The 24,258-nt window shown below is 36.1% G+C and overlaps 1 protein-coding gene across 3 annotated transcripts in view; it reads right to left on the reverse strand.

Annotated features, from left to right (window-relative positions):
- LOC134742282 (kinesin-like protein CG14535) overlaps nucleotides 1–24,258 on the reverse strand; it is a 326,650-nt gene that overhangs the window by 293,161 nt on the left and 9,231 nt on the right. For 2 of the 3 annotated variants that reach the window (XM_063675350.1, XM_063675336.1), the window contains exon 2: nucleotides 10,713–10,813. In XM_063675350.1, coding sequence (XP_063531420.1) covers nucleotides 10,713–10,786 — 74 coding nt within the window. In that variant the 5' untranslated portion in view covers nucleotides 10,787–10,813. Of the gene's footprint in view, nucleotides 1–10,712; nucleotides 10,878–24,258 lie in introns of those variants that run through there. The other variant, XM_063675342.1, reaches the window with a different exon arrangement.

Raw genomic sequence — 24,258 nt, forward strand, 5'->3', positions numbered from 1 at the left:
AGAAGTTAATGTTTGTAAACAAAGCTATAGATTGACGAAAACAAGGAATCTTTAATTTCTAAGCGATGAAAATAGCTTCCGATAACGAATACAGATGGATTAGTATACTCGTTATCATGTCTGTACCGTCTGTTGGTTCTTATCAATGCCGCCGGGATGATTCGTTTACTTTGAGTTGAGCAAGTAGTATCATTAGTAACTTAATTCACTTACATTCCAATAATTAATTATAATTATCAACCAATAAACTTTACGTAAGTATACGATAAGTTTAGAAAGAAGGATGGAAGGAAAATAATTTCATATTCTAAATTTAGAACCGACTTCCTAAGAAAAGACCCATACCACCTTCACTGTGACAGTCTTCCAACTAGTTTTAATTCGTAAAAAAAGTTTATTTTATTTTATTTGATACGTGCTCTTACACTTAACCTCTCTTATACTTGTACCTAGGTATTATTTTTATGGCGCCTCTAAAGCCGGTACTTATATCTTTAGAAGGGAGTCGCTTTAAAGGTAAGTGCAGACGGCATTTATATTAAGAATGGCCTATTATGGCGCCAATCGATTTCAAATCAACTCAGTCTTAAGCTATTTTCGTGATACAAATTTCACTTTGAAGTTTTACCATTCTTCTCATTTTACCAGTCTTTTCATTATTATCTTTCTTTAAAAAAAGTTTTCATATTTTTCATTTTACTTAATATCCACACTGCACAGGTAACAATATGACAGGTTATTGTTAAATACATAATTATAGGTACTGATTTAATAAATAAAATACAGCGGTGGTGGATTCAATGGCGTATTTTTAGTACCTATTAATGAAACACTTTTTTCGAAGAAAATAATAAACACTGAATCTTTTCAAAAACAAACTTATCTTTTAAAAATCTCCCCGGCAACTAAAAAACCTCTGAGCGAGTAGGTAAGTCAACTAATTGAGTGGTTGGAATACAAGTTCCACGGACAGCTTTAAGATTTCACTTTTACCGTCGATCCATTCGTAAATACATTTTTAAAACTTTTCCATGAAACCCCAACGTGACCTCAAGTGGTTCTTAGAGATAGATAAAACTTTCATAAGACTGGAGTGGCCAGCTTAATGGCTCGCCATAAATGTCCTGAGTCGAGCTAGACAAAAGCCATGGGCAGGCCATCCCCATTCATGTGGCCATTACGAACCACGCACAATAAGTCTATTCAGGAGTATAACGATTGAGATGAATAAGACGTTATTGTGATGCTGTAGAAATATTAAGCGATCATAAAGTGTGAAATATAAAGTTGCTGAAATGTTGATATTGTTATTAGTTAGTTTTCTGAAAATCGAAAAATATAGTCAAACTACCCCATTCTCAGTGTCACCACAATTAGCAAAAAGCCGTTAAAGCGGGAAACTTAATCCGCGTATGATCGACACGATACGCCGATATTTTTCTGACAAAATTTGTCTACGAAATATAAGTTTGGTATGGATGTTTTATGAAGAATTCTAAATTCAATTTTAATTTGTCCTTTTAATAGGACATCGGGACTCAGGAGGATAGAGATAAAATCGATTGATCATGATATGATATCCACCGCCGTGTCACGCATGTTTCCCGTAACATATAAACAAGTGCATGCATCCAAACGTGCAACGTCGTCGCACCCAATAATGACACTCGAATTGGAGCGGGCCTTATTACGTATCGTGTCGATATTACCTCTCATATGTTTTAGACTTACATATTCCTACTGTTTTAGACTTACATATTCCTACTCCTAAGTCTTTTTAAATCTCAGTTTTCAAATAGGTAAGCTTTATTTTGAAATGCGAATGGCAAAGATGATGAGATTGATGAGCTAAATGAAATGACTCCTGTAGAAACATAAAAAAGGTTGACTATAGGTATATTCATTTATTGAAAGCGCTTTTGATACGAGTAGATACTAACTTTAAACTACTAAGTCAATTGCATGATCATCAATGAAAATATAAGAACATTTAATAAATCTTATTCACATGCCTCCGTGTCGTGCCTTCAATTGACAATTTCTAGATAGTAGACAAACATTTTCCTTTTTTGCCCCTCATATGTCAAGTAAAGGCAATAGCGATCGCATAATAGTCTGCATATTACATGCCAGTGCATGCCTAGAGCCGTGGAAACTCGGAAATGCGCACTTGACTCCGAAGTGTACAGACGCCGGGGTTAATTTGCACTTTTCTCTTTCGCACTGGGAAACGTAACTATGACGATATACTAAACATACGCAATTACGTGCACGTTGTCGCATTGGCATAGGAAAATTCTGATTCTATCATTTTTTTTTTTTTTTAAGCCTACTAAGTGTCCCACTGCTGGGCAAAGGCCTCTCCCCTTGATTTCCACGACTCCCGATTTAGTGTTTCCTCCGGCCAGTTGTTCAGGAAGCTGTCCAGGTCATCCCGCCATCTCCGTTTGGGCCTGCCCCGTCCACGCCCCTCTACCGGCATCCACTTGGTTGCTAAGCTAGCCCACCTCTCCGGATGCATGCGGTGGACGTGACCGGCCCAGTCCCATTTGAGCCTAGCGGTTTTCTCGCCTACGTCAGCGATGCCGGTTTTTGAGCGCAGCGTGGTGTTTCTTATGCGATCAGCTAGTTTAACACCTAGAATGGTGCGCTCCATAGCGCGTTGGCAAACCTTCAGTTTGGACTTCTGGATCTCTGTGAGTGACCAAGTTTGGGCGCCGTAGGTTAGAACAGGCAGAACACACATGTCAACGAGTTTGCGCTTCAGTGACAATGGAAGGTTACCCTTCATTAGCTCTTTCATAGACCAGTAGCTCTTCCAGGCATTTTGAACACGGCGCTCAACTTCCTTGTCTTGCCTGTTACTGAAAGATACTAGCTGGCCCAAGTAGATGTACTCGTCAACATAATGTATGATCTGCCCGTCTACCTCGACACTATCTCGTGTCTTACTATTGGTCATCACCTTTGTCTTTGCGCGGTTCATTTGAAGTCCGACCTGAAGGCTTGCGTTGCTCAGATCTTGGAGCATTTTCTGTAGTTCTGCTGCAGAAGGGGCAAAGAGAACAATGTCGTCGCCGAATCGAAGATTAGATAGCCTCCTATCACCGACGACTATTCCCTCAGCCCCCCAGGAAACCGCCAGGCTCTTAAAAACTTCTTCGAGGGTGCTTGTGAATAGTTTAGGAGACAGCGGATCACCCTGTTTAACACCTCGTTGCATAGGGAACGACGGACCGGAGTACTGAAGTTTTATATCGGCGGTGCTATTACTGTATATATTTTTGATTAGGTTTATATAGGTAGGATTAATGTTTTGATTTATGAGTGCGGTTACTATGGCAGAATGGGTTAAGCTATCAAATGCTTTCCTGTAATCAACAAATGCTAAATACAGGGGGATCTTAAATTCATTATACTTTTCAATGATTTGGTTGAGTGTGTGGAGGTGGTCGGTGGTGGAAAATCCGGGACGAAAGCCTGCCTGTTCGGGGGGTTGATGTCGGTCGAGCTGCCCAGCAATACGACATTCGATAACTTTAATAAATATTTTGTAAATATGAGAAACCAGACTGATGGGGCGATAGTTGCCTATGTCGAACTTATCGCCTTTCTTATACAAGAGTATCATATGAGAATGAAGCAGCTTTTGGGGTAATTTTCTATCATGTCATACAATAATAAATATTAGATAAATAAGTATTATGCTACTTCAATCAATTAAACTTAATTGATAATGAGCACTTTGGTTTTTCCGACCATTTTATACAAGGCTTGGAGTTGTCAATCAGCGTAAATTTTGGCTGCGCGTAAAATTGTTTGGGATATTATTCTGTGTGCCCACTGCCCTGATATAATGCGTCAATATTGGAACATTATACTAAAGATATAATATAACTAATAACTAAGTAAATACTAATAAATAATAATACTAATACAGCTTTATTTGTCTATGCAATAACAATAATACAATAATGAATAATAATACAATAATTAATTACAATATGAAGTAGATAATTTTATGTAACATTCAATGTAACTTATTCATATCATTTTGTTTCTTTTAACATTTATAATTGTTGATTGTATACACTTAAATAGTTAATTTACCATTAATTAAATTAATTTAACAGAATTATTAGTTATAATTAGAATTAAAAATGTATATAATTTTTTTATTATTATGATTTATTTTTTAAAGCCTCCTCCAAGGTATACAACTTTTTCCTGTCTTTGGCTGTGTTTAGCCAACCTCGGCCCGCTGTTACCGCTATTTCATCTGCCCATCTTGCGTACGGGTGGCCTCTCGATCTTTTTCCTGGCGGCCCGGACCAGTCTACCGCTCTCCGAGTCCATCGGTTATCCTCGTACCTAGCGACGTGGCCTGCCCACTTCCATTTGTTTTTTAGCGCGAAAGTTAGGGCGCCGGTAACTTTGGTTTTCTTGCGGATGTCAGCATTTCGCACCTTATAAAAGATAAAGAACTAAGTAAATATGTCAGTTTTATTCCCGTAGGTATCACCTAATAATTTTTTTTTATTAGCCTACTTTGGTGTCCCACTGCTGGACCAAGGCCTCTCCTCGTTTTCTCCACTCGACCCTGTCATTGGCATTTTCCCACCATTTGGAGTAGAATGCGTCCAAGTCGTCCCGCCATCTCCTATTCGGTCTGCCTGAACCCCGCCCTGCAACGTCCATGGTGTTCCGTGGGTCCCACTCGGTAACCATTTTGGCCCACCTTTCCAGGTGCATGCGAAAGACATGTCCAGCCCAGTCCCACTTAAGCTTAGCGGTCTTAACGCCTACATCTGCAGCTCCTGGAGGGTAGTTCCGTATTTCTGATTCGATCAGTTCTACGAACACCTAATATACTACGCTCCATCGCTCGCTGGCAAACCTTAAGTTTCGATTTTAGAGCCTCAGTTAATGATCAAGTTTGTGCACCGTAGGTTAGGATGGGCAGGATGCACATGACAAGGCGTTTGCGCTTAAGACACAAGGGAAGGCACCCTTGATTAGCGCTTTCATGGACCAGAAGCTCTTCCAGGCGTTCTCGATACGTCTATCGATTTCGATAGACCGCCTGTTCTCGAAGGATGCTCTCTAGCCCGAGTAAACATGCTCGTCGACATATTGTAGGTATATCCTGCCCATCTACTACTACGCTATGTTTAGCTTGATTGGTCATCAACTGAGTTTTCGCTCTATTCATTGTAATATTATTATTAAAATATTTTAGAACAAATTCCATGTCCGTATCCTTTTATGCCTTGGGGAAAATTCCGAATTAGTCCCTCATTTTAAATGAGAAGTAGCCATAATTAAACGCTTTCAAAGGCTGTCTGCAGTCGGGGAATGTCAAAATATGACGGTTTATTTATAGCATCTTTTCATGCCGTTTATGCGGGGCAGGGACACCGTCGGCGATAGACATTTAATGTTGAGGTGGAAGCCAAAGGCTGAAGCGATTAATTCATAAAGTTGACTATGTGGTACAAATTGGTGATGTTTTTTTGCTATAATACCAAAACTTATAACGAGTGAGAATATGGCAGATATGTACCTATGTAATGAAAAAATATTGACAGAAGATCTTATAAGATATCATTCCAGTTAAAAGTTTAAAAACAGACGAACTGAAAATTATAAAGAAAATTCAAAGTTTTTAAATGTAGTTTAGTTTTTTTATTCTTTGATTGTTTTCGTAAATAATATGTAGGGGAGATAGGGGAGCATTAGGCAGTCGGGAGGTTCGGGCACCACCTTGTAAATCGGGACGTGTAGAAGATACTTAAAATTGTATAAGTACTGTGGTATTCAAGACTAGTTACTGGCATGAAAGCTTAGGCTAATCTCATTCATGATATTGTTTAGTGGTCAGTGTCACATGGTGTCGACGGTTTCGTGAGTGCAAAATGAAGAATTTTATTGTGATTTCGAAGGAAATAACGACATGATCTGTAAAAAACGTATGTTTCTGTTTTTATATCTAGTTAAGTGTTTCTAAAAGTCTATGTTAACGTAGAAATTAACGTAATTCATTTGACTGCAAAAAACATATCTACCTACTTGAATTTATTAGTGAAGTGAGCGTGTGGAAAGTATTGAGCACTAATTATAGAGAGAGGTTTGGGCATGCCGAATGCTCTCACTCCTTGTGTTTGTTTTGGTAATAGGTAAAAATCGTCAATCGTCCACTTTCTTGGCCAAATTGAAGAAGTTCTCGGCACTATTTAACATAACTACCTACTATTAAATTCATGCGTATGAGTAAGGTGCGCAATAAATTTATGTTTCCAGAGCTTAAAGATATATCAAGGTATCCCATTGACAGACATTTAAACCAAAATGTCAAACCCAAAGATATGGAGCAAACGGGGAAGACCTTAGTATACTTTAGATAAGCCTATATGGGTAACATCGTTTCGTAGATCCATTTTATTACTTTAAAAAAATTACTAAGTATTGAGTAAGTACTAATCTTTAGTACCTGTTTTTTTTTCGTACTTATAGTTTAAAACAGTTAATTGCTGGTCGATTTCATTGCAAGTATTATAGTTATAAATTACTTATTATTCAAGTAATTTAATAAAAAAACACCCATTTAACACAGTGCCCAAACCTGCCATTGGGGTGCCCAAACCACCCAACTACAGGACGGTTTGGGCATTTTTGACATGGTTTAAAAAATCTCTTGTAAATTTAGGACTGCTTATAGATACGTATAATTATTCTTAGTACTAATTGAAGCCAAACAGATGTGCTATTATGTTAAAATGATACATTTTTATAACGACTTAAGTAAAAAAGTGCCCTATGCTCCCCTACCTCCCCTAAACTACCTAGTAGGCCTAGGGCATAAATAAAAGGCCTAATTATAGAACTAATATATAAATATATAATAAATACAAAAATAAATACTAACTGGTATTCATCTGAATTTATTCAGATAGATCTGACGGAATTCGGCACGGCTAAGCAAATCATAGGTATGTAAATATGAAATTTAGAATTTATATGGAATATGTTTTCGATATTTATTCCATTGAACCTATCGTTACAGACGGACGTATCGTTATCGTTCTTGGTAACTCACCGCAAAAATGCAATAATGAATCACACGATGTACATTTATTTATTTACTTAATTAGTTTAATTACAATACGCAAGACGGGCGAGGATCTGGTAGGCCTAGACGGAGATGGCGGGACGACCTGGACGCATATCTATGACCGGAGATTGCTCAAAACCGAGACGAATGGAAATCGAGGGGGGAGGCCTTTGTCCAGCAGTGGGACACCGTATAGGCTTATAATAATAATATAATTAGTTTAATTACCTAAGTAAGTCTGTACGTGGAAATGTCCGCTCTTCGCTCATAGCTTGTGCCAAATTATATCGCGCATCACACGTGTATAATAACATTAATAAATGTTTGTTGTGGGCTGTCATCACAAACTTACAGACTACCTCGACTCGAGTTTACCTAACCTTTTATATGCATTAACGTTGAAATATTTATAATCCCTTCGTTGAAAAATTAAAGCATGACCTCACTGGTACTTACAAGCGCGGCAGCAACAGAACTATTAGTATCGTAGAATACTTGTTTTCGAAGCACAAAGACTCTTAAACCAGGTAAGTAACCGACTAAAATAGTAATGTTAAAAATGTAGATCAAAAAGAGAACCCTCGGGGCACGATTCCGATTCACACTTGGCTGATTTCTATTAATATTACTACATATCTAATAAGTTATTTGTCAAAATTTTAATTTTGGTTACAAGCGTTTATCGCTGATTGTACTTTCAACATGCAACTAATACTCATCGAGACAATTCTAACAACCCCAAACACAATTAGGTTGCGTTGTTTTATCACAGAGCTCCTATGACCTCCTGTGTCCATCATCAGATCAGCTCGATGGTACTATAATATTGCATTGTCACCCAACTTACATATGTACGTGAAGTTTCAGCTCAATCGAATAATGGAAAGTGGGTCTAATATTTGACTTGAACATACATACACACATACAAACATTGCAAATTAAATAAAAGCTTGTAAAAATAAGTAACTGCATATAGGTACCAATAAAAGACGCCAATTACATTATAATACTTATTTATAATATTATCAACTTACTTAAGTATATAATATCTCTTAAACAAAAAGTGAAATAAATCGTTTTTAAATGTGATTATAAAGCAACTTTGCCGCGTTGATTAAAATATAATTATAAAGGACGATGAAAGCATTATCGATTTATCGCAGTAAAATTGGATTGAAATTGTGTCGTGTTTTTTACTCAGAATTACCTTTTATAATGTGAAAGCAGGGTTCTGGAGTAATCGTGCTTTATTATTTGCTAGGATTGAACACTCTTTAGAGATAGAAAACGAAATCACTCGAGAGAAAACGTAATCTCGCTAAAAGCACATTTACTTAAATTAAATACCGCAAATATTAGTACCGTAAATATTAGTTGTACCTAAAGATAATTAATTACATACACTAATGTAATGATAATAATTATGCATGCCTAAACAACTTTTCCGGTCATACTCTAATATTGTACTATTATTTTGATGCACATCTGGTCAACAAATACAGTTTATCTAAAATTTTATATGGACTATACGTTTGACAGGCAACAATGGATGGCTAAGTAAATAAAAATAAACCCCATTTTATCGGACGCATGACTCCGACAATACCTATTCCTGCCTGCCACCTGTTTTATTCGAATGACATTCTGCTCTGAGGCGGTATTTAATTACTTACATGTAGACGCACATTTACGCCACATCATAGTAAAGAGTGTTACGCGCAATAATATATGACACGTGAAAGAGCGCAAAAAATATGACGCGAACTCTTATGTTTCCGGAAAACGGTCGTGACACTCGTGACAAATATATTATTAATTGCATGCTTTTGCGCAAACATACATTGTACCGCAACAGTATACGTGGAAAACACTGAAAGCTGTTAGCCAGAAAAAAATAGGCAGTCAATCTCTTTTTTAAATGCATGTCTAAGCTCTTTCTGGCGGCGATCATATATTCTCTGTCTGTAAGATACAATCGCCCTGAAAAGCACACGGCTCGTTTCCTCAAGTCCATCTTTGTATGGTCATTTTTCGTTCTCAGTGTTTCGTATGGAGATCGTTGTGCATACGTTGAGATACATTTTTTTCTGACGCACTAGGTACCTGACCAGGTAGGGCCAAAACTTAAATTTCTGTAGGCCTGTTTAAATGTTTTCAGTTCATTCAATAAGTATCTGATTAACGTCTACTTAACTTTTGCTTTATTTCGGGAACAAAACGCTGTGCACTTATACGAATGCATTTAATAAATCTACGCGGGTTCCATGAATGGGGTTCAATGTAGTAATTAATAAAAATAGCCTTTATTCTTTATGCAATAAGGTATTCGTTTACAAAGGTATGAAATCGGATACCGCTGAGACGCTCGGGTGGTATTGGTTACAGAAACATTAGTCTAAGCCAAAAGTAATTTACTTGTGTTTCTTTACTGTAACAAGTACTGAAATAAGCCGAGCTGGTTTTATTATGTTGCTGAGTGCTATTCTAGTGGTTCAAATGTATATCAAAAATTGGCTTTCAAAAAGACCTTGAAGGCACGGATTAGTGACTGATAAAAGGCCAATTTAACCAGATTATCAGACTGCTGAACCGGCAGGCATTTAAAAATTCAATTTGATATTTCTACTCGTGGTACAACAAGTTTTCACAAATATGTACATAAGAACGAGCGAGATGCACATCAGGGATAATATAAAAAACCGGACAAGTGCGAGTCGGACTCGCCCACCGAGGGTTCCGTACAGTTTTAACCTTTTTTTTACAGATTTATACTTTTAAGATTTTTTCCTGTATTTGTAGTGTAAGAAGATATTATTTGGCAAATTTCATAGTTCTAAGTCAACGGGAAGAACCCTATAAATTTTGATTCTCTTGAGAGTATCGAAATATTATACGTTTTTTGCGGCATAAACGGCGCTGTCTTTTTTTACGTTAACTTAGGAGTTTGATTTTAACACAACTTCAAGGGATCGTAGACTTGATCATATTATTATAATAATATGATTTTAATTTCAACTCGATAGCGATACCTCTACGTGTTCCCGAGTCAAAGGGTCTTGACAGACAGCCGTACGGATGGACTGACGGACGGACAACAAAGTGATCCTATAAGGGTTCCGTTTTTTCCCATTGAGGTACGGAACCTTGAAATTAAATTAAATCAATTAAAATTCACGACTAGCTCGGTATTTACTATTGAAGGAGGGAGGTTGGAGGAACATGAAACCTCACAGCGCTCATGATTTTATTCCAACACACCTACCTAGACATATTACTTCATTCATTGTCATACAATCCACTTTCTGCTACTCACTGCTATAAAATACTATCTACGTGGTCTTACCACCATTTTCCCGTTTATTTCTGTAGTACACAGAAATAAACGGGAAAATGGTGGTAAGACCACGTAGATAGTAATTTAATTTCAAGGTTCCGTACCTCAATGGGAAAAAACGGAACCCTTATAGGATCACTTTGTTGTCCGTCCGTCAGTCCATCCGTACGGCTGTCTGTCAAGACCCTTTGACTCGGGAACACGTAGAGGTATCGCTATCGAGTTGAAATTAAAATCATATTATTAATGCTTAGTGTGTTGTCTTACCTATTGCTGTGATACACGTCCTTGGGGGGCGGCATGGGGGTGGGGATCCTCCTCCCCCCCTTAGTCACACTCATTGTGCTGGCTTGGATTGTCCTCGAGACCTGAAAAGAAACGTCCCAGATTATTCTACCAACACTCTAAATAATTCACTATGGGAATCATTTTTACCCCTAAGGTGTTATTAAAATGCAACTTATAATCAGAAAGAGGTTTGTCCAGGTAATGATATAGAATAATAAATAGCATATACTTATTAAATAAATTGTATTATAAATTATTTTGTTTTCAAAAGTGATCGCTTTCATATTTACTAAACAACGGTATCAAAATAAACGACATATTGGCACTGTTATTATTATGTAATCTCTCGATGTTTTTTTTGTTACTTGTATCATCTATATTTGTTTCTTGCAAGTAGTAGTCTGTAGTAGTGAACTCTTTATTGTCATAAAAAATATCTTATCCCCTTTGAGGGATCTCTTCCAGTTAACCTTTGAATAGATGAGAGGAAAGAGTGAAAAGAGACTTAGATTGACGTTTTAATACCCTATTACTTATTCGATAGCATATTTAACAATTTCATAATAAGAGCGGAGAAAAGTGGAAAATATCTAGTTTTTGCTATCTCAGGAACAATGTACGGCTCAGAGTAGCTTTGAGCACCATCACAATGGTCTCGCATTCGCTGTCTTTGCTTTGACGAATCCTGCCACAAGACAAACATATATCCAACTCCTTTATTCCAAAGTCTACCTTCATCCGCACTTATAAGAATTCATACAACCGCATTGCTAGATGTAGAAGACAAAGTTACTTTTAACTTTTGACTTTGGAAATTGAACTGTATTACCTTAGTTTAGGGCACATAAGATGCGCGTAAGGGTTACTTGGTATTCATCTCGCTCTCTCTGATTATTAGTCCCGTTGATAGTGGCAAGGATGAGATAACCGAGGCCGGAGTGTTATGACGAGTTATGTGCTACGAATTACATTGTAGTGGATTTTAGGTAATATTGTGAGATTATTTAAATGTAAGACAAGTTTGGCCTAGAGATGAAAATTAGGTACCTAACTAAGTAAATCGCAGGAATGTATGCCTTGGCCCACATAGTTACATACAAACTTTTACGTAGAGAGAAGAGATGAATATCCACACTACTGAGACTAAGGTAGTCTAAAACACTAATGGTTTTGTATAAAAACACTACTCATGTAATTTGCGAAGTTAACTTGCCTATTTTTTTCAGATTCGTAACAGTAGGTACAGCCTAGGAAACATAAACAATATTGGATAGCATGACGGTTTCTTTAGCACACACATTTAAAGCTCTTAAAAGACACTAACAGACTATAACACTTAGCGCCACTTGCACCATCCCACTAACCCGGGGTTAACCGATTAAACCGTTAACCCAGTGTCAAGTTGTACTGGTAACCATGGTAACTCCAGGTTTAACCCCGGGTTAGTAAATGGACCAAGGGGCCCTTAAAAATTACAGATTACGACGCCTAAAATAATGCATGGTTTTTATTTGTTAAAAATATTATAAAATGTAAATTTGATTATTTCGTAAATGAATTCATCGTCCCTAATTTATACGAAAATGGAACTTGACCTGAGTGCCACAAATAGGTAGAAACATAGCGCAAACGGAACCGTCGGAGCTGCCTGTTCCCATCTCTTTAATAGGGGCTGCCAGGGCATTAAATCAGCTTAATATGATCCAAGGAACAATCGCACTAAACATCCTATCTGAGATTAAAAAGTGCGTACTCACTGCACTTTCTTCTGCTATTACCTATTTAACATTAAAGTCGTCGTCAATAGAACTTGCAAACAATGTAAACAAAATGACAGATTTTGTTAGCGTTTGACACATAACGTAACATGTTAACGAAGGTTATTTTCGCTGAAATATTAATAATTAACATTTAATTTATCTAAAAATTTATACGAATAAAATATTTAAGTATATAGACTGTTGATAAGGTCATGGTTGTCCTTTTAAAGAGCGAGATTACGAAGTAATGAAGGTAAAACGGTTTGTTTACATTGTTTCGCAAGTTCTATTGACGACGACTTTAGGTACACGAGAGCACGCTTGTATGGGAAACTCAGAATTAATCAATTGAAATCAGCAGCTAGGTTCCAAGGCAACTGCCCCTAATTCGAAAAAATTTACCTGGCCAATCAGCAAACCTAGTAAATATTATGCTACTAAGCGCTGCGGTCTTGCGGTGACCTCTCGTCCGCTTAGAAGTGGTATAAGACATGCTTAGTGGATCTCTACAACATTAAATGTGGATGTGCGTTGTCTGTCAGCATCATAATAACAAACACATATACTTATTGTTTTTACTTATAAGTACCTAACAACATGGATAGTTATGAATTGTTGTCCCTTAAAAAAAACAAAAAATCTTAAAAATCAACGCGGGCTAGAAAAACATTGGATGATACGTGATAGGTAATACTGAAAAGCAGGTATCTACATGTATAGCAAAAACTGTTTCATTTTATTTTTGCTTAAAGCTGTGTCAGTCAAGACCAAAAAATACCTAAAGGGGCCCACTGACTATCAGTCCGCCGGACGATATCGGCCTGTCAGTTGTTCGGAACTGTCAAAATTTTTGTTCTAACTGACAGGCCGATATCGTCCGGCGGACTGATAGTCAGTGGGCACCTTAATGGTTAACTAATGACGACGAAAATAATTTATCAACCATTTTGCACATAGTAGGTACCTACTTATTTACATTTGCTTTGTCCAATGCCAAAGATATGTTATAAAGTTAGTGCTTTTTATTGTGGTTTTTTTTTCTTCCACAAGTTTAGTTTTGTTAATTATAGACTTCAACTCCGACGTCCAAAAAGGCGAGCTTCTCAGTGCGATTATTTTTTATTATTTTTATTGAAAAAACTCATCTTAAGTAACGAAATATGTTTCCAAAACTTGAGAAAATTCTTGAAAAACATATGTCGGGGCCTTAAAAAAAGGCCGGGAATGACACTTCTGAGGTTGCAAGCGGTCATAAGTTACGGTGTGTTCTTATCATGAGACTGGCCGTGGGCTTGTTTGCCACCGTCGTAGTATAAAAATAATGGTAAAATAGCCGCCGCGAAGCAACCGCTCAGCATTCAGCTGAATATGGAAAGATGGTAATCTCATCCCATCGAGATATGACCCAGCTGCCAGTCTGACCGACTTACGCCTTCTTTATTTACATCTGTTTCAGGTCACAGAAAAAATAATACTACTTTCGTACAGAGAGTCCACAGTATTTAGCAAAAGTGATTTCACAAAATATGCCGTTTCCGCCTGATACATTTTCTTTTGGCTATACTAAGGGTACCTATTGTAGGGTAGGGTTGTTTAATTTGCTCCGCAATACTGGGTCTACCGTCACCCAGAACGAATGAAAAGCTGAGTATCTACTTAAATTCGGTTGTTCTGTTAGTGTGAACTTCTACGAAAAGAATGAAAAAAAAAAGTTACACGATTAACAAAGACAGAAAATCTACCTACATAAGTTTATTTATTAAGGCGGTTCCCTGAGCCAGAAGGCGAAAAATCTCCTTATATGATCATGTTTTTCTAAGAGGCGTTCATATTCGTAGACGTGGAAAAAATATATGTAGTTCTTGACTATATTATCTTTAACAACATAGCTTCCGATACACGAATTATGACACTTCGCACGATACAATTAATTCCCAAAGTAACCTCTAACTCGGACTTTTAATCCTACTTTACTCGGTTATTTATTATGTGATACTATAAACAAAAAAAGAAGACAACAATCTTAACATAAATAGTAATTTCATAGCTTTAGAATTTCGATATTGTAAGGTAACGTTTTTAAAATAAATAAAAACCGACTAAATTCGATCAAAATTGTCACTTGGCGCGTATGTTCTTTCCCGTTCTTTCTTGCGAAATGTGACAAAGACAGCGGCAAACCGATGGAACGGCCTTAATAATTTAGTAGGTATAGGTACCTATTAAATATATAAGATATTTCAATAAAATAAGTACCTGTTATTGTGTTTTCTATGAAAAGGGACCTTATTGTCGATGGCGCTTACGCCGCACAGCTTACCCGGCATTGTATTCATATCGGAGCATCGTTTATAATGCCGTAAGCGCCATCGACAATAAGGTCCCTTTTTAGGGTTTCGTAGCCAAATGGCAAAAAACGGAACCTTTGTCATGTCTGTCTGTCTGTCCGTCCGTATGTCACAGCTACTTTTCTCTGAAACTAAAACAACTATACTGTTGAAACTTGGTAAGTAGATGTATTCTGTGAACCGCATTACGATTTTCACACAAAAATAAAAAATAAAAACAATAAATTTTGGGGGTTCCCCATACTTGGAACTGAAACTCAATTTTTTTTTTCATCAAACCCATACCCATTAAATCTATGGATAGGTCTTCAAAAATGATATTGAGGTTTCTAATATAATTTTTTTCTAAACTGAATAGTTTGCGCGAGAGACACTTTCAAAGTGGTAAAATGTGTGTCGTCGTCCCCCCCCCCCCCCCCCACTGTAACTTCTAAAATAAGAGAATGATAAAACTGAAAAAAATATATGATGTACATTACCATGCAAACTTCCACCGAAAATTGGTTTGAACGAGATATGGTTAGTAGTTTTTTTTAATACGTCATAAATCGTAAACCGCAATTTAGCTTTCACTCACGTTTCACATAAAAAATACATTGTTAAAATTATGTAATGTACGGAACCCTCGGTGCGCCGCTTGGCCGGTTAATTTTTATAGAAAATACCACAATTATTATATTATACTAAACACTACTAAACAGTTGTTGTAGATGCTGTATAAGTAGACCTATACCTATTATTATGCATAAGTAAGTAAATAGTTCCGGTCAAATCTCGATGAGCGGAGATCGCACGATCGGGGAATTATATGAGAAGCATCTTAGTGTAAGGCCTGAGTGGACGCTCTAAGCGGAGCGTTCGGCGGGGCGTGCAGCGTGGCGTCGGGCTCACAAGTGATTTGAGCAGCGTGCACTAAGACCGCTCCTATACGGTTGCATTTGTTTACCATACACGCCGCACGCCCCGCTCCGCTGCACGCCCAACTCGAGCGTCCACTCACGCCTTACACTTAAAGAAGTGTTGCAAAATTAGTCAGGTAAATGTAAAATTATTGCATCTAGATTTGCAACTTACGTATACACTCTAATTATAATCAAGGATTAGACCACGATTAGACAAGTAGACAGTGCCATAATGTTTATAAGACTGTAGAGGATCATAGCTGGCACTGAGTGATCCTCTATTATGCATCGGTTAATGTGAAGAGGGCTCGTGCGCTCATGGCAGCCCTTGGCACGCGTGCGGTTGCATAAACGACAACTTTTTCATTAATTTTAAAGGTTTTAATTAACATTTAATTCCTAATTGGATTTCTAGTTGAGTTTATCTACAGAAACGATGATAAAGAATTTAAGTACGAGAACTCTGAGAATTACATTTTACTATTACAATTATGTAAATTATTATCGAATTGCATAATCTTTATGGCAGCGAAAAAGTGTACATTTTTAGGGTTCCGCAAAAACTTTGTTCACGGAACACTTATGGGATCACTTCGGTCTTGCAAATCGGTTATTTTTTTTAAATTGTATGTAGATACGAAAAACTAAAAAAAGGACCTTTCACACCCAGTAGTATGTTGTTTAAAACACGAGTTATGCCAAAATTCGCATATACTCGGTGAATTATTTCCCATATTTGACAGTTTTTGGTTTTCGTTTGGTGACACTACCAGTTTGACATTGACATTAACGCTAGCTATCCGTAACTTACTTTCTATGCATCTCGCTTCTACTCGCATATTAGTGCGAGCGAGATCGAATATATCAGTTTGACACTGCTAAAGAAAAGGCTACTTATAGTGCACTTTATGGACTTTATTAGTAGTGATCGTAACAACGTTTTAATTTCATGGCAGCGTTAAAGGCATCTGTAAAGCAAAATTCAGCTGAAATTTTTAATTAAGGTTAATAACCTTTAAATGAACCTTAATTGACCGTCTGAACCGTCTCCTTCAAAACTGTTACTTTCCTTTACTTTAACCCGACCACGCTGCCATGAAATTAAAACGTTGTTACCGATCAGTATTTATTAGTTTACATCAAATCGATGACATGTAAACTTTTACCCCCTTATTCATAAAACTTTACGGGCCTGATTTAGTTAAATTATGTTATGTGTTATCCCTTTCGTATAAATACACAAGTTTTACAAAATGACAGATAAAGACAAATGATTCATAGCTAATTCAGGCCAGTAGGTAAAGCGTTTATGAATAACGCCATTAATTTCTTATCACATTACGTCACATTAAGTAGTGTGTGTCAAAGCTCTACGACGCCGAAATTGCCGTCTATTTCCAACGAACTATGTGCAATGTTTATCACCGGGTACCTACTGTATGCGAATTTAAACGATTTCTACCATTACTATGCACATACACGATGCATAATATTATGAACGCTGATACACATAAAATATCCCGAGTTTGAAATTTGTTAACATTCCGCTCGCTATTCAGAACTTTTATAGTAGAAAATTAACAGGATATCCAATTAATACTCCAATATCCCAACAATCCCGTTGAAATGAAAAAGAAAACAGCCAATTTTACAATAAAGCTTTTTAAACGCATTCCAAGATCGCGCTTAAATGCAATCCGAAGTCTCAATTGTATTCAATGCAATTGCATCTAATTCCTTCGATATTTATCCCAGCGGGGAGAAGCACAATAAATTGTCGATGCTTCACGGTAATGAAGGCAAGGAGTCGGAAAGTAGAATGGATATTGGCATAAAATATAAAAGTAATCTATTTTTTTAACGATTTATGGGGCATCGGGGTTTGGATGACCTTTGACCATGCGGACTATTTGTCAGTAAAATAAAACTACATATATCCAGTTTTAATGTATAATATGTATATCCATTTCTTGTTGAAATCTTTTACATGGGTACCTGGAAATTTTTCATATTAAGTATAACATCAGGTATGGTGAGTAGTAAGACCTAGTAAAGCCCTTTTTTAAACAAATTATTTACGATCATTAATATGGTTCTTTATTTTGTGTTGAACTTACGTACTCTCATTCTTTCGGATACCAGTCGTTCTAATATTAACGTGTATTACAGAATTATTCAATTCGCTATTAAGTATGATTTTAATAAATTCCAGTTACCTACTTGCAAAATATACATACGAGTATTTAACGCTTACGAGAGCAAACCTTCTACATTTAATTAAACAAAGCTACGCGTAATGCAGCTCTTGCAAATAATCCCCCTCTATTTATTTAGAGACTTCAATACGCATCCGCTATTGATGTTTGCTTTAAAATCAACATAGAATTCCCGACAAATGCGATCGATGTAAATATGACATACATGGCTCTCCGACATCAACTTATGTTTAGGTATCTATTCGATAGTCACACCCATTCTTGATAAAAAAAAGTCTGAAATATTCTAACTTTGAGCTATGTTTGGGTAATTTACTAGTTAGTTTTTGAGCAATCTATATTGTATACCAATAAAATGCACGTTAGGTATGACATAATATATGTAAAATTACCTACGTACTGCATATTTTAATGCAAAGCATTCTTACCTAAGCTCTTAACTATTTATTTATAATTTGTTTGGTCTTTGAAGTACAAAATACGGCTAAAAAAATTGCGAAAAATAACCTGGGGATTATAAACATATCTATAAGAAATATTTATATTTACTTTCTTCATTAACTTTAAAATGTGTTCAAAGTAAAGCTTCACTGACTTAGTAAATACAGCTAAGTCCGTCGACACAACGCTTTTATAAAACGAACCCACGCAAACTCAGGACATAATATAAATACATTTTAAATAAACATTTTTACCCTGTTTATTTCAGCGGCTTTTCAAAGTAACCTGCGGTTCGTTGACTCGCCTGTTATTCTTGCACCTCGGTAGTCGGTCAGAGGTGTAAACGCTGAGGGCGCTGGCTGCTTGTTTATGGGATGCGCTTGCGTCTAGCGCCGACTCGCCGAGTAATTACGGGGAATTAACTAACTTTGTTGTTAAGACTGTTAATAGTAAAGTCGATAACCCACAGCGGAGTACACTATGCACGAATGCGTGCCCTGAGACCATCAGATCCACAAAAGAATAAAAACATAGTAGCATATAATTATGCCCTTGTAGAATCGAGGGGTAGACATTTTGTGTCCTTATAACAAGGCAATGAATTACTTGTACCTATATAGATTTTGTATACATTTCCTTTGTGTAGTTTAACAAAAGGATTACAGAAATAATTATTTTATTTCCGGTCAATTGGCAGGTAAGCAATTAGCGTACCCACTTCAATCTTCACATATGTAAATTTTCATACATCCATTCACAATTTTAGTAAAATATACTTCTGATAATATTAAAGGTACTCTAGTTAGAAAAAAAACCTCAGTCCTACGAGATTGGTCATTAAAATTTCATGCATGCAACAGACGAAAAGCGGCGCACACTGAATTTTCACGTTCCGTCAAAAGGGAATAAAAAATAATCCTGTAAAACCCGCTGCCCGACATTTGTGGCACGACTGGCTGAATGTCTATAGTGAAATAAAAATATTATATTAGATATTGTATCAGATTTTGTGTGCCTTTTGGTTTCTTTGTAGTCAGTGGATACGATTACATGCTTAAAATATAATAAACGCTTTAAAAGCTCTGCAAATAAGAACGTTTCAGGTTTATTTCTAGGATCCCATCATCAGATGCTGACTTTATGGCAATGGGACCAACTGTGAAACAAAAAAATAATATTTTAATCGCAATTTAATCTCCGGGTCGTTCCTGGCGCAGAGGTTGTCAATTGCGGTTCAACGCGGAAACGCAGCGAGCGTGATGGGCACCTTTGCGTCGGGAACGATGCGGGGTGGGTTATTTGAATAGTTCTTATAGGTTACTTTAGTTTTATTTATAGTTAAGCGTTTTTTTTATAGATTATTTTTAGTTCTTAGGTATATTTTAAGTATTGTGTAAGATTTAATTTATATTTTAATTCGTTCAGCCTTCTTCGAGAAATTGCGGAAATTACATAAAAATAAAAATTTACCCGATTCCGACGAATTTAAGACCTCCATTTTTCTGAAATCTGATAATAACACTAACACTTATATGTAGTTAAAGAAAACCCTTTTGTTTTACTTGAGGGACGATGTCTTATACGGATGAAGTATTTCGTTTCGCTACAAAACATATCACTTCTTATGACATTGATGTAACGTTTTTGGGTAAACTTTTATAAACGTAGATCATTCAAAGACTGAAATAAACAATGTAAATATTTCCTTTGAATAGTCACATTGTTGAAATAAATACGAGTAGATATAAAAAGCTTATCCATCGCATACTTGCGTCAAAGAATTATCATTAATTTAAAATTCTATATGTTATTTCTTTTGATACATACATACCAATAATAAATACCCACTAGTTGTTAAGCTCAAGTAAAAAATCAATCAGCCTTAAACCCCCAACAATAGATACACCCCAACTCATTAGGAGGGTGATAAAAAATTCAATATTCGATTCAACGGCAAGTAGTCCAATCTAAAGTTTCTTTGTTTACCGAGTGGGGTGTGCGATTTTTTCCCTAAAGTTCAACTCTTCACATCCCTTGTGATTGACGTGTTAACACGCCGTGCGTTGGGGGCGGCTTACATGATACTGGCTCAGCTTTATGACAGATAGAGCAATTCGTATGATTTTCACCCATTTAATTTCTGAAAACAGCTGTCAATTTGCAACTTGAAGTACCTAATTGAGCTGTGGTATTGACGGGCAGCCGGACGAAGGGATGGACGGATGGACGGATAGACGAATGGACATGATGATACTATAAGGCTTACGTTTTTGCCAGTTTGATTACAGAACCCTTAAAATAAGAAAATTTTGTCACAAGGTTTTTAGCTTAGCTTAAAAACATATCTTAAAAAGGTATGGTACCACAGTCGTTTCATTAATTTAAGCTTCTTAGACGTTCTTGGCGTTCTGCTTTAAAAATGGTCCTTAATACTGTCTCAAGGGTTCACTCGCCATGTAAACGTTCTCTAAAGCATTGTTTCCACTTTTCAATGCACCTATTGTGACCGCCGAGAAGACGAGATGTTGTGGGGTACGAACTAATGGTGCATGGTGGATAGTAGGGCTTTCGTACGTTCATACGAATAGGTACAAGCTGTACCTACGTGATCTAGATACTTCCAAAGGTACAGTTCGCATAGGAGGTCTCTGAAGCCATTTTTGTGGCAGTAACAGGTAATAGTAACAGGTCACAGGGGACAGGTTAGGTGCAGGTAATTGTTCACCAACGTATGAAAGTCACCCATTTCTGACAAGATATTTTGACGCTCGAACGAAGTGAGAGCGTAAATAGTTTGAGTCAAAATGGATGCATTTCACCCTAGTTAAACACTACTTACACTTTTCATTTCAAATACGAGGAATAGAAAATACCTGTGTATTTTACAAAACATGATTAAGTTTATACTTTTACAATATTTTTAAGGGTACTTTCAATTAACAATTTAGGTAAGAGGATCGTTATTTTTGAATCAGGTACTCCTGATATCAGAATGGAAATTATACAACAAATCCATTTAGAAACGATTTTTTATTGCTAATCCTTACAAAAATTCAAAAAAATCCATAGAGGCCAAAGGTTTTCCAACCCGCTTCATAGATAAACAATGAGCCACTTTCAGAGCATGAGAAATAAAAAAGTTTTAACGTGACAATTCAAAGAATTGGAATATGTTAAATAACAGTGCTCTAGTACTTTGATTTTTTGTCCCGATTGTTAACTGGTGGCTTATTTTCATATTTTTTTTTGTATATAATTATGTTACACAACTATATACAAGCATATTTTAACAAAACATTTCATAATATTTACCAAAATCACGTTTATTTAGTCAATAATTAAAACAAAATTTATTAAGAAAGCAGGCTAGGGCAAAATTCTCTAGTTAGATCTACGTGGATGTGCTCCGTTAATAACTTTTGTAATACATTTAACTATTGTTAATTGGACGCGGTGCATGGCCCGCGTGACCCTTCATTATGCTCGTAAATGTTCGTGTAAAATGGAATTAAGTTCGTGAAAATGTTCAAACAGTCCAAAACTACTCGAGTGGGTATAGATAAAATTTCAAGGTTCAAAATACAAGTATGAAATGAAATAGATTGGTTTCACAAATCATTTCAAAGTGGTAGGATCGTTATGAAATATTGCAAAAAAAAATTGTACCTCTTCGTTAAACCTTGCTTAGTGTAAAAATACTAACTTAAATATTTAGGTATTTGTACTTTCCATTAGTTTGATTGTACGTAACTCTTTATTTTGACACGATGTTGAACTCCGAACCCTGTATAACAAACATTAACATGGTTTCCACATTTTATTGTTACCGCAAAATTTGATGCCGGGTAAATTAAAAAAGTTAAGCTCATTTTTGTAACAGCTTCATTCTTTGCGAAATATTTGCGTAATATTTTTTTAAGTTCTCGACAATTTGTGAGACTTATTCCGAAATCTATGTACCACATTCCTAGGATTTAGAAAGGAAAACATACGGTTAAAGATCTCTAGATTTGTTTTAACCAGAGTCTTGTAAATAAATAAGACTGACAACCCGCCTACAACGCCGCAAGCCGCAAGGAACGTCTATGTCACTATGTTGTAGAACTTGTAGAAGACATTAAATATTATTTTGATTTTGCTCAATAGTTATTTGCGTATGAAAACTGCCACCCTACTTTCTGCTATTTATAATTTCAAAACGTAGAATTTTATTGGACTTGACTGACCGCAGTTTATTGTCACAAAAGTAGATTTAAAACATAATTAAGCATTGTGAGCCATTAGAAAAGTATTAAAAATGTTAAAACTGTTAAAACTAGGTGGTGCTAATTGCTATTAAGTAAGAATATTCCCAAATGCTTTTATTATACCTATGCTTTAATTGTATTTTTTGCATATGACAGCGGCCAGGATAGTCGGATTTTACATTTAGAAGTCCTAAATACGAGTAGCAGTGAGTGACAGACTTTATATTTACGTATAAAGCTAAAATGGAACAATGACAAAAAGGCACGCTAGGAACGCGGTGTTGTATGGAAGTTTTCCGTCTTGAATATTTACTAGTCTTAGGTTTTAACAGACCGTTTACATCCTTTAGGTATCCTTTCCGATAATTTTATCTGAAAATCCACTCTATTAAGAGCGCGTGCAACAACAACATGCAACTGCGTTTCACTGCCGGTCTCGAATGCCTCAAGTAATGTATGTCCATAACATCATCACCTACCTATTTAATTTCAATTTGATATTTTATACATTAGATTACATTGAATCGTAATCAATATCGTGATATCTGTTGGCTTTAAATTATATACCTATATTTGCGTTGCTACTTACTAGTGTACATATAAATGGAAAAATGATATAATTCGGTGTTTTACGCAAACTGTACCATAAGTAAAACCTGCAGCAGTTAAAGCTAAAATAAGATATTTAGTATTTACCTATTTAATTTCAATTTGATATTTTATACATTAGATTACATTGAATCGTAATCAATATCGTGATATCTGTTGGCTTTAAATTATATACCTATATATGCGTTGCTACTTACTAGTGTACATATACATGGAAAAATGATTATACTTAGGTGTTTTACGCAAACTGTACCGTAAATAAAACCTGCAGCAGTTAAAGCTAAAATAAAGTCCAAAACTCAAGCTTCCCGTTCCAAACAACTATTTGCCACCTGAAATCCTAAGTTTAACACATGCACTCTTAAGAGTAAAGTGAACGACCGCTACGCCATACAAACGTAGTCCCCATTTTCCTTATTGAATAATTATTTTATGTCAAACATTTTGATGTACATTTACCATAGTTTTATACCCCTTCGTTAGATTTTTTCGACTTTTGAATTTTTATAAGAGTTGGAAGCGAAAAAGGAAAATGGGGAGTATGTTTGTATAGAGAAGCGGTCTGATCTACCCTATCCTCTTAAGCCACAACTCGCCAAGACATAAAACCGGAGAATAACTTGTCGTTGCGCGCCATAAAAGTAATTCGTTTCAGTTCCAAAGCATATTTATAAAATACACTCTGACGACTTCAGGACTATTTGGGTGCTGCTGGTTTACACTTAATAAAAACAAATGGATTTTCATGTATAACAAAATAATAGGTTACACAATAAACGCTGCAAAAATTCGTGAAATATGTGATCTTGTTTGTAGCGCCATAACAGCGTATTACATACTTTTGCGGCCTTTGTTGTAGTAACATACCTATTATTGCAGTTGACGGTATCTAATCTTCTGGGCACCTTAAAATATGTTAATATTTTAAGGTAAAAACCCCTATCTGTCCTAAATAAAGCGTAATCGACGTGATACGTAACTTTGGTTTAATCATAATAAATG

Source organism: Cydia strobilella, chromosome 1 (assembly GCF_947568885.1).
Source record: "Cydia strobilella chromosome 1, ilCydStro3.1, whole genome shotgun sequence".
Lineage (NCBI taxonomy): Eukaryota > Metazoa > Arthropoda > Insecta > Lepidoptera > Tortricidae > Cydia > Cydia strobilella.